The sequence below is a fragment of the Gymnoscopelus braueri genome, assembly GCF_963280865.1.
Source record: "Gymnoscopelus braueri genome assembly, chromosome: 22".
Taxonomy (NCBI): domain Eukaryota; kingdom Metazoa; phylum Chordata; class Actinopteri; order Myctophiformes; family Myctophidae; genus Gymnoscopelus; species Gymnoscopelus braueri.
The window spans coordinates 41,473,782-41,485,892 of NC_137624.1; the positions used below are offsets into that span (position 1 = coordinate 41,473,782).

Here is a 12,111-nt window from a genome sequence, read left to right on the forward strand (position 1 = left end):
AACTAAAGTTTTCAAATAATTGTAGTGGAGAGTAAAAGTATAATATTTGCCTCTGAGATGTAGTGGAGTAGAAGTAAAAGTATAAAAAATTGGAAATACTCCAGTAAAGTAAAACATCCTTGACAATGCATGTATTATTTTTTTTGCCACAATGACTATTTTACATGTATATAATATGTCTATAAACAAATAGCTTAATTCACTTTACATGCTCTTTAAGTAGATAACCACAACTTCTGAGCCTTTATTCCTGTCTGTGTTTGTTTGCTTTGTATTTATTGAAGTTAATTGCATTCAGTATAATCAATTTTATCTGTAAAGAGATCATCCACAACCCGTGATTATAGCAGTGGCTTAACTTAGCTAAGTGTAGGCTACCCATACAGCATGAATACAAAATGAACAGCAGCATACATTCTCCAAACATAATCACTGAATCATTACTGGCGTTTAACCACTTGCTTATTCTGGGGGGGAACATTCATTAAAAATAGATTGGCTAATTTTGGCCAAAGAGATTTGGTGTAGGAAGGGGGCGTGTCTGATACAATGAATATCAAATATCTAAATACTGAATCAAGCAACTTAAAAATTGTCTGAGGTGAAACTCAAAGGCCAGAGGAGATGTTAAAATGACCCCAAACATGTTTGAAAGTGAAATATCCCTTTAAGTATAGTTAAATACTGAACTACTGACCATGTGCCACAACAGGAGAAACAAACAAACAAACCATCAAAGGTTGATTTCTGAGCTCAGTCTCACCACATGTTCTCAACCAACCTATAAATACCACTACTTCTTGAATTGCATTAAATTGCTGCCTCCCACAGGTCAGTTGTAGAATGCAGTTTGTGAACTAAAGGACTGCTTTCTTCTCAGCCCTTGGCTGGTTGTCAGTGGATTCATTCATTCAGGAGGCTCTTCAGTGTTACAATACTGAACTTGTGGGCTCACTAGACACTGCTGCTGCATGCATCCTCTGTCTCTCTGCTGTGGAACGGCTGCTCTCCATGAGGACATGAGGGCTCACAGATTGCTCTTTATTGCATGTGTCACAGTCTGACAGTGGTGGAAAAAGTACTACATTTGTTATACTTAAGTAAAAGTATCAATACTGCAATGTAGAAGTACTCTATTCAAGCCCGCTATTACAAATTTACTTGAGCTAAAGTACAAAAGTATCGGCATCAAAATATACTTGAAGTACCAAAAGTAAAAGTACTCATTATGCAGAATCATTACACAAGTTCGAAATGTATTAAAAGATCTTTTGAAAATAGCTCATCCTACAAGCTCACAATGCGTCCCATCGCAACACACTGAGCTTGTAGATCGGCTATTTTCAAATGGACGAAATAAATATAAGGCTGAAGTGGTTTGTGTGAATCTAATCTGTGTGTGTGTGTGTGTGTGTGTGTGTGTGTGTGTGTGTGTGTGTGTGTGTGTGTGTGTGTGTGTGTGTGTGTGTGTGTGTGTGTGTGTGTGTGTGTGTGTGTGTGTGTTAAATCAAGTACATTTGCTATCCACAGGACTGTACATTAAAACAATTATGTCTGTATCATTTTCCACGAGTTTCTCAAACATTATTATGACCACAGCTGAATTAAGTTTGACAAAATACCACTTTACACTCATGACATGTAGCATATCAATCAAATCAATTATCATGTCAGTATCACGTCTGATACTGACTATCGTGTCTGATTCCTGTACTTTCCAACTCCCCCCCAGGTTAAAAATAGGCAAAGTGGCCCTTTAATATACAGTATATATCGCTGTATGAAAAACGCAGACAATGCAGAAATTAATAAAACAATTTATTGAATTCATTTTGTATCTAGTGTTTCATGTTTGCAACGTTTTGCTCACCAGCTACATTATAAAACCTGTGCATTCTCACTTCGCTCAGTGAGTCATGCACAACATTGCACTGTACATAATATTATAGCTGTAGTAATGACATCCTGTGTCAACATACAAAAATAAATATATTATATACAAATGAAAAAACAATAACAACAGTTTTCTGTAAATATTTTTTGCCATGTTTGCAGCATTTTCTTCAACACCAGTCAAAAAGGATCGTTTCAAATAAATTACACTATCTAAACCAGTGGTTCTGAAAGTGGGGTTCGGGCTGGGGACCCTCTCAGACTTTCCTTGAGGGGGGTTCCAAATGCAGACCCTTGCAGGTCTGTAGCTCTGAGAGTGCACAAATGTTCACGATTTTTCAAAAATAGCAGATCTACAAGCTCATAGCGCGGCGAGCTTGTAGATCTGCTATTTTTGAATAGCCAAAGTATAAAGGGTTAAAGTGGTTAAAGATGCTATATTATTAACACATTTTGCTAGGGGACCCCCTGGAACCCCCTCAAGGACCGCTGGTGGTCCGGGGACCACTGGTTGAGAACCACTAATCTAAATAATACCAAAGACCTGACCTTGGAGGAAGTCTTCTCTCTGTGTACACTGAAGATCTGTCCTTATTATAAATGTGTTTTATTTTTAATACAGTCTGGCTGCAGACAGACCACTGTCATACTGGAAATGATGTGATGACTTTGCCCTCTAGCTTAGTTTTTAATACAGGAGGTAAGGTTTTAAAAAAATGTTTTTTGGATAGCATTTTTGTTTTGTAAATTGGGCCGCTTTGGAAGGATTAAACAAACGCTATCTGCATTAGTTAGTTTTTGTCTCATCAACTTCTTGATGAAACTAAAGGACTGATTTGGTGCTGTATACGCACACTAACATTAGGATGAGTAAGCCACATTGCAGATTGCAGATTTTAGGACTCTTTTAAGAGTGTTTTCAGTGTTTTAAGTTTCTTTTTTTCTAATGGCACATTGACAAGTAAGAACTGATACTGTCTTAATATCCAATACGGCCATGATGAAACAAAGTAGCCAGTGCCAGAAGAAAATATACCGTGGTATGACACATTACAGTAAATCATCCAGAGAGAAAATAACATTATGAAATCACACATGGATACAGATGTAGCTACAGTGACCTGTCCCAGATAATATTATGTTCATTGGAAACATTTTTACAATACGTACATGTACTGAGCATAATTATGGTGATCATTCTGTAGCTAAATTAGACAACACAGATTAGATCTTTAATTTGATCAAAAGTTACCGACAACAGCTTTCCAAAATTAACTATTTATGGTTATTATTACCTAAACTTAACCATTCATCTCCGTGCCTTATTTCCAGTTTGAAAGCAGAGCACGAGGGCAAAGTATAGGCTTAACTCTGCAGAATATGTTCTGTATGACAATGGCGGTTGAGCTTACAGTGGAGGTCTGCAGCCAAGGAGCCCTCTTTTGGGCGATTTCAAGATAATCTTGAGCACTTAAAGCGGCACTATGTAACTTTAAAAAAAAGAAAGAATAACCTGTAATTTCGTCCAATCTGTTTGCTAGAGTATGTTAATACAATTTAACTTATGCAACTGGTGGTGGTTGTATTTTGTCTCCCTGCTCTTCTATTGAGACATTTAGATCGTGTCAAAGGTCATTTCTCAATCTAGATTCAATTTATCCCCTGAGCAAGCAGGCAGGCTCTATATTATCTCAATGGTAAAAAAAAAAAAGAGAGGACAGTTACATCGTGCAGCTTTAACGAGGCTGAAATGACATATTACTCAGTAAGGGTCATCCACACCGAGCACTATAACTATAACTATAAAGATATAGTTTAGAAAAAGTGTTCTAAGTCAAGTGGAGTGAAAGATAAATGATGAGTTATGATGGTGCTTGGTGTGATGGACATTTAACCCATTAAGACCGGGAACGCATCTGTCATTCTAAGATTTTCTTTGGCTATTCAAAGATAGCCGGCACTCGGTCATAGCTATGAGCTTGTAGATCTGCTATTTTTTTAATAGCCAAAGAAATCTAAAAATGACACGAGATGCGTTGCCGGATGGAATGGGTTAACACGGTTTGGTACGAGACCAAGATAGATGGATTTCTGTACAAGTACAACTGATGTTTAATATTCTTTTAGGGAACTATCTAGTCCACTAGATCTTAGACAAAGTATGTAATTACAACTCTAACCCCTTCCTCCCTTATGCATGTAGACCAGTGCATGCCAAAGTCCTGGACCATCTAAATGTATGTACAATGGAGAGTTTTATTGGAGTGGTTTGCTAAAGTGATTACTGTATATTACAGAATAATGGTTGTGTGTGTCTATGTTCACATAGTAAACGCCATGTCTCTTGCGTGTCGAAGCTTAATGTTGATATGGACAGAAATATTTACATAGACCTGCGTAGGTCACAGGTTCTCTAAACGTGGGGGTCTGGGGACCCCCAGGGGTCCCCCTTGAGAGGGGGTTCCAGGGGGTTCACCAGCTAAAAGATTGATAGTTTACAGCGTAGACTGGGGTCGCAGAGATAACGAATCGTTATTAAATGGGGGGGTCCGTGGCCTAATGCATATGAAAATGGGGGTCCTGGAAATGATAATGGTTGAGAAGCAGCGCTGTTAGGTGAAGGTTGTAAGCAACCTGTTGAACAGATGCACCATGAGGGCTCATGTGTTTTCATTGTGAACCTTTATTGTCTCGCCCCCTAGGGGCCGGAGGTCCGGGGGCCGGAGACTAACCGACAGTACTAGTCGCCCGTGTCCAGGTTAAGGTTTTTTTTAAACCAATCACGTTGCTTATACAAGTTCACGTGAGGGAGTTGGCCTTAGCTTCTCAAAGTTGCCGTGTTCCGCTCCGCCCCCATGGCGATTGCGATTGGATGCGTCACCAAATTACGTGGCCACGTCGCTAGTTGAATCCTAGGATAAAGATACCAAGTGATTTAGTGAGTGACGTCGGTTATGCGGCACCATACGCTCAAAGCTGCTTATAAGATACCAAGGATGCGTCAGTCACGTCACTGTCATGAGACAATTGTGGACGTTACGTTGCGTTGCGTTGTTTGAAATCATGCCGTTACGTTGGCTGCTGTTTCAAAGACTGTCCGCGCGCAGTCCGCTCACTGCTTTGGTTGTGTATTGTTTCTGTTATTATCATAACTCAAGTAAACGTTAGGCACACAGTTAAACTTTATCATTCACTCTAAACTCTGACAAGTGACTCTTCTTCTGTCACAGGACATTCTCTATCTCCCAAAGCCGCATAGTCCACAGCGCTCCCTTGAGGCACCCAAGTACCATTACAGTTGAAGTGTACTTGGGTACCAAACAACATTACTAATGTGAATGCTGGCCGGCGGGGGGCGGGCAAACGTATTCGTAAATTATTTGGCGACCCCTCTGTGAAGTCGGCCCACTGTTGGGGGGGAGGCATAAAAGGCGATAGCTCTTGTATTTACGTAGCATTAAGGGACACACAATATAAAGTACAGCCATTACGTCAGTCAGTGTTCTTTCACATTTGGTTTCATAAATGTAATGAATTACTGTTAAAACGCAGATAGGCGTCGACCACTTAAGCTATACAGTATGCTTCATTAACTGGGGTCCCCCAGAGGTATATCCTTGGCTCACTCCTTTTTCCCTCGACACCAAATCTCCTCACTAGAAACAGCCGATCTACAAGCTCACAACTTTTGCATGACATGATTTTGACCCTTTTTTCTCTCTACACCAAATCACGTTGCCGGAAATAGTCGATTGTGAGCTTGTGGATCTGCTATTCTCCGCAAAACGTTCTCCTATTATGAGACATGCACATAAAAGGGACGCTATGGGTTCACGTGGTTAACACTTGTAGGCGTGTTCTCCTTAAGGTGTGTTTGATTAAACATGTTTAGGATGCATCAGTCATGTGTTGGGTTGTAGCCTATACAGTATACTAGTCTCGCGTAGCCAGACCAACTATTCCACAATCTTTCGAATGCTAGAACTACACATCCTGACGAGAATGGAAGCCGCCATCTGTTCCGTCATTTCCGTTCACGAAAATATATTTTATAATATCTCTACATTTTGTTTTTGAATTTCCATCTCTACTAAGCAGCAAGCTGTATAGGTTTCTATTATTTAGATTTATAAAAGGACAAATTTGCGCAACTGTGAAGACTAAACGGAAGCAGGGAGGAGAAGGCGTCACATCCGCTTTATCCCCCGGATCATGTTCAGAGCTTCCGTTGCTCCCAGGGTTGATTTTGTCATATTATTTGTCATATTTTAATCATCTGAAATGTTTTAGTTTTAGTCTAGTTTTAGTCGACCAAATATCCTAAGATTATAGTCGACTAAATCTACAGTTGATTTAGTCGACTAAAATGTATTGTGGCGGTGCCTTGATGGGGTCGTAATGGCTGATTTTACACTTGGTTGCATGCTGAAAATAGCTGATCTTCAAGCTCACAACGCGTCGCAGCGCGCAACGCGTTGTGAGCTTGTAGATCGGCTATTTTCAGAGCACAACACCCGAGCGCAACCAAACATAAAATGACTTGTCTTTTAGTTCTACTGGATCTCTTCTCCACTAGTCCCTCCCAAACATTTTAGTCTAGTTTTTATTTGTTGATGAAATTGTCAATATATTTAGTCTCAGTTTTAGTCACATCGTAGTTTAGTTTTTATTTCGTTTTCGTCAGTGAAAAAAAGGTAGTCGACAAAAATGTTATGTCACAGTTTTAGTCAACGAAATCAACACTGGCTGCTCCAGACTGTATGATGGAAGCATTTGAACATTGTGGGAGGCAACAGTCTGGCCACGTGAGACTAGCTTGTAATGTATACCAACCTGTGACAGGGTACAGTTCTTGACAAAGAACAACGTTGTTAAGTGCTTGTTCCTGCAAACACTTCATGATAACTACTGATACATGATTAGTACTGAGATGTACATTAGGCCAGTGGTTCTCAAAGTGGGGTCCGGGGACACCTTGGGGTCCTTGGGAAGGGCTCCAGAGGGTCCCCATTTGAATATAGCATAAAAAGTACTTTAAGCTTACACACAAAGTAGATCTGCTATTTTTGGGGAATATTTTAACACAACAAATCTTGTCTCCCTGGCACAACATCTTTTCAGATGGGGGTCCACAGCCAAATGACATATTAATCTCAGTTTGACATAAAAAAAAGGTTTGAGAACCACTGCTCTAGTCCACTTTCAAGGCATAACTCTGAGAGGCTTCATTCCCAAAATGAGTCAGATTGATTGAAAAGACACAGATGACTTGCTATGGTACAAACTATATGGATGAACCCAGCCTGACGCTCATCCAAGGTCCCTTCATTCTGTCAGGATTAACAGCTGAGGCAGCCGACACACATCCTGGAACGGAAAGAGAGATGGAAATGTATAAAGACTCATTTTATGATACCAGTGGAAAAAAGTAAACTAATGCGAGATGAGGTAAAAACCTCACGGTACACAGGTGTGTTCATAGTGAAAACAGCAGATTTACAAGCTCACAACTCGTAGCTCTAAGGCAGGGGTCTTCAACAGGGGGTCCGGGACCCCTAGGGGGTCCTCAGAGTTACTACAGGGGGTCCACCAAATCTTTGTGATATATATATTTTTTTTTTTTTACCGTAACCACTTGAACCCTAGCATCCCTATTCTGAGGACAACTTTAGCCAAAAATAGCCGATCTACAAGCTCACAACGCCTCGCGCTGCGAGGCGTTGTGAGCTTGTAGATCTGCTATTTTTGGCAAAGAGGGGTTTGGTGTAGAGGGGGAAAAAGAGCAGACCAAGTAAACAAAAAAAGTTGAATCGGAAACACAATTTTTATACAATATAGAGTAGGGGGTCCCTGCTTCATCTCTCTCTCAGCTAGGGGGTCCTTGGCCTGAAAACGTTGAAGACCCCTCTCTCTAAGGACATAAAAGACACCGGTGTCTGTGTTCTTTCACATTTGATTCAGTAGATGTAATCTGTTCAAAAAGTGTGAAGGAAAAATTTAAAAAGGAAGAAAAGAATTGACTGATTTGACAAATCTAGCCATAAAGAAATCCCTGAAGAAAAAAACTGATTGATGAACGAACTTGAAATGCCCACGCTTGTAGATCTGCTGTTTTTGATATTCTTGAAATTGTGTGGAAAATATATTTTTTTAGGCCTACTTCTGCCTATAATGACATGGCAAATATAGGGTATGCTAGATTGAAAGTGCTTAAACAGTATTTTTTTTAGGGTGTAGAATTTGCATCTGTATTGGGAATTGAATGAAATTGCACAAAATACTGTATTGTTGACGCACTTCTGCTGAGAACTACAGAGATAAGGCATACTACAGTAACACTTACTTACCTATCTCAAGTTGATCCACTGGGTCGAGGTTGTGATCCAGTTTAAAGCCTGCTGGACTGTGTGTGTGTGTGTGTGTGTGTGTGTGTGTGTGTGTGTGTGTGTGTGTGTGTGTGTGCGTGTGCGTGCGTGTGTGCGTGTGTGTCCATCCAGCCAGGCTTCAGAAGGAAAGGAAAGGAGGAACCAGAATGCAGCAGCAGCGTGTTCATAAAGATGTGTGTCAGTCAGCGTGGTGGGTGGGGGGGGGGGGGGGACAGAGAGGACCCTGGGAGGAGGGACACAGTCAGTCAGGTTGACCCCAGGCAGGAGGCCGGCAGAGGTCACTTGAAACAGGGACTGGCCACGGTGGGGGTGGGGGGGTACACCAGGGCCACGCTCACACGCTCGGCACAGTTCTTTGGACAGATGATCTCCGTCAGTCCCTCTGGACGAGTCTGGTTGAGCAGCTCACCTGACAGACAGAAACACAACGAGAGAGAGAGGGAGACGATGCGTTAATGAAACCTTTTTACGTTACAAAGACCCTGAGTTTGATCATTATGTGAACAGACCAACCCTGATGAAGACCTTCTAGGTCGATACGCGTTGGTCATATTTTGTTGCCTTGCTCTAAATAAATCTATATATTTTTTTCACTTAGGACGGAGTGCCTTGGAATTCATTTCTTTGCAAGTCTGCAGTTCACACCTTTTTGGCAAGCAGTAAACCCTTTTTTTGTTCATATGTTCCTACCTGTATCACCAAAGAGCACCTATCTATCAGAGCCTCTCAATGATCCCTGCAGCGCTTCTTTTTTCTCTTTTTAATTTGATAATTATAATGATGTATTAGACCACTGACTGACCCCCATTTTTTTTCCTCTGGGACTCCTACAATCCTCCACTTATCATTAACTCTGAAAGTGTACAAAATGGAACCGAATTCCATTTCATACACACTCAGAAATCCCGCATATAACACAACGAGAGATGGAGAAAATGCATTCATGAAGTGATTCTCAACCTTTCTAAATGTCAAGGATATAATTTTGCATTCTTATTCTCACGAACAATAACTCTGAATGTTCCAACATCAGAGTGGAAGATGGTAGACTCATCCAAGCTCAATATGAACAAAACCAAGGATACTTTATATGATCAATATACATTTAATTCCACTGTTGACAGTAGAGAGGCTTCCAGAGTACTGCCGGTATAGCAGGGTTTGAATTATATCAAAGTAAATTCAATACAGTATGTACAACTAGCAACTTTCCCATTTCAAGTCAGTTCTAAATTATATAATGATTTATTTTAAAAAAAGCAACTGATATTGTTCTATGGACTAGTAAGTAAATACAGGAAGTTTACCCTTATCTGTTGCCCAACCTATAAACCAATAACTATAAACTAAGTTCATGTTGTTACAGACAGCAAGGTTTGGCTTTCCAAGACAGCTATTCTCTATTTGACCACTAGATGGCAGCGGTACACTGTGCAGCACATAAGAAAGAACAAACTGTTGATACCAGTGAAGGAACAACATAGTAAATGTATGAGTGAATATGTATGTACACCACTATACCAAATTCTAATATGGGTTATTTCTCGCTCTGATGGTTGACTGACTAGTCTTATGCAGAGGTTAAAATGTAATTTAGATGTTATTTAGACAGATCATTTGTTTTGCTGGCATCCTATAGTTTCTATAGCTTCAATGTACAGATTATTATTTTGACAGTACATTGTTTAGACTGATGCTGGGTTCCTGGTTTACCTGTGATCCTATGGTTTACTGAGACACTACACTGTCTCTCTGCATTCTATGTACTGTATGTGTTTACCTTGTTTATTGTAAGTTACTCTGGATAAAGAGCGTCTGCTAAATTGTAAATTGCACTACAAGAACTAAGTGAACCGTTCCATCATGTAACATTATTTCTCAGGTTGTGGGTTTATTTTCCATAACGCTACGACTCAGTTTCACATGAGGTTCACAGAACCTACTTTGAGCCCTGCTCAGGAGGTAGTACTAAACCTGAACTTATACCTTAAATTTATGATTATTACTGTTTTTTTATTTTCAAAAAGATCTGCAAGTTTGTGCATTTTTTCGGAGTTTTCATTTAATTATTGTATGATATATCTCCCCCTTCAAGGGTGGTTCTGGTTATAATGGAAATAAATAAACACAAATAAAAATCACAGAACTTCACAGTTTATGGAGGTTAAAAAGAGCAGGGCTCCAGACTACAGTAACTTATTAGTTGGTTGAACTGATGCTCCTAACTGCTTCATACTGTATAGGTCAGGTCTTCTCAAACCTTTTTGGCTCAGGGCACACTCCTGTAAATAACTTTTTCATCCACGGCGGATGGTTCGAAAATATGTAAATCTTTCCCCCTGAGATACAGTATGTCTGTCACGAGGAAAACCTTTTCCATTATACTATAATCTATACAAACTGTCCTATAATGATTATAGGACAGTTTGAAAATAACTACTTGACATTTAAGCCCTTGAACGCCAGCATCCCTGTTCGAGGTGGAACGTTCGCCAATAGCAGATTGCGATGCGTTGTGAGCTTATAGATCTGCTAGTTTTGGCAAACAGATTTTTATGTAGATAGAAAAATAATGCACCAAGTACAGAGCAACTGGGTTCCGTTTTACAAACTATAAATTAAGTGGTTAAACTGAAGAGATATTGATACATTCCAAATATTATCAAAGTATTCTGCGGCACCCCTGGACTTGTGTCACAGCACCCGCTGTAGGTGCACCAGCATATTAGTGATGTGCGGGTCAGGTTTTTTCATGACCCGCCCCGCCACGGAACCCAACCCGCCCCATCCCGCCCCGCGAACCCATATATAAATCTATGGCTCAACCCGCCCCGCGATATATATATATATATTATATAGCGCTCTTTTAAGTACCCAAAGTCCCTTTAAATGTCTACAGTAGCACAACATTGTCATGGGCCGAATAAACAAGCATGTTGTTCAAAATAGGGTTTTTTTCTTTTTTTTGCGTGTGAGAGCGGCTGACCCGCTCACCCGTAGCCCGCATAATTTCCTCTGAAATCCTGACTCGACCTACCCGCGCCGCGGGTTGACCCGCGGGTCCCGCGGGTTACGGGTCGACCCGCTCATCACTACAGCATATAATGTAGGTTCACCCACACACACACACACACACACTGAATGTTTAGTTGCACAGGACAGATATTTGGGTGAAGGTGGCCTTAAATGGGTTCACTCTTGAATAGCCATAGCCTATACAATGTGCCTGCTCTTTATCCTAGGTTACTTATTATCCTAGGTTACTTATTATGTCTGCACTTCCTTGTGGACTATTTGGACAGAGGCTAGGTAGGTATGTAGCTTATCTGTTCTCATAGTTACCTTGTAGCATAGTCCTTGTTCTCTCCTATCACTCTTAACCACTTTCAACCTGGCTCTCCATCATTATAGGCAAAAACGTTCAAGAACTTAAAAAATATATACTTTGAAAGTAGCAAATGTACAAGCTTGCGACGCGGCCTGTTGTGAGCTCGTAGATTGGCTGTTTTCCCTATTCGTTGCATGACGACATATTCAGGTTTTAAGTGGTTAATTTCATAACCACTTAAACCCCGGCGTCCGATGTACAAGCTCTCAAGCCTCACAACGTGAGGTGTTGTGAGGCTTGTAGATCAGCTATTTTCAATTCAATTTCTTTGCCTCTTTCTTATATTATTTGACAATTTTTCAGGCCGCGACCCCCAAAATAATGATATTATTTCCCGCGCCTGAATTAATAACATTAATTTTTTTTTTAATTAGTTTTTTTCCCTTTCTTTTTCACATTCACCAAAAAATCTGGCGACCCCCCCCAAATTATTTGGCAGGGGGG

At 40.4% G+C, this 12,111-nt stretch overlaps 1 protein-coding gene across 1 annotated transcript in view; it reads right to left on the minus strand.

The window, feature by feature from the left end:
- Window positions 1-1,822: 1,822 nt before the first annotated feature.
- The window catches only part of mfhas1 (multifunctional ROCO family signaling regulator 1), a 38,869-nt gene continuing 28,580 nt past the window's right edge, over window positions 1,823-12,111 (minus strand). The window contains exons 2-3 of the mRNA XM_080419207.1: window positions 8,241-8,688; window positions 1,823-7,260 (exon numbers count right to left, since the gene is read on the minus strand). Of these exons, the coding sequence (XP_080275333.1) occupies window positions 8,558-8,688 (131 nt within the window). The 3' untranslated portion in view covers window positions 1,823-7,260; window positions 8,241-8,557. The remainder of the gene's footprint in view (window positions 7,261-8,240; window positions 8,689-12,111) is intronic.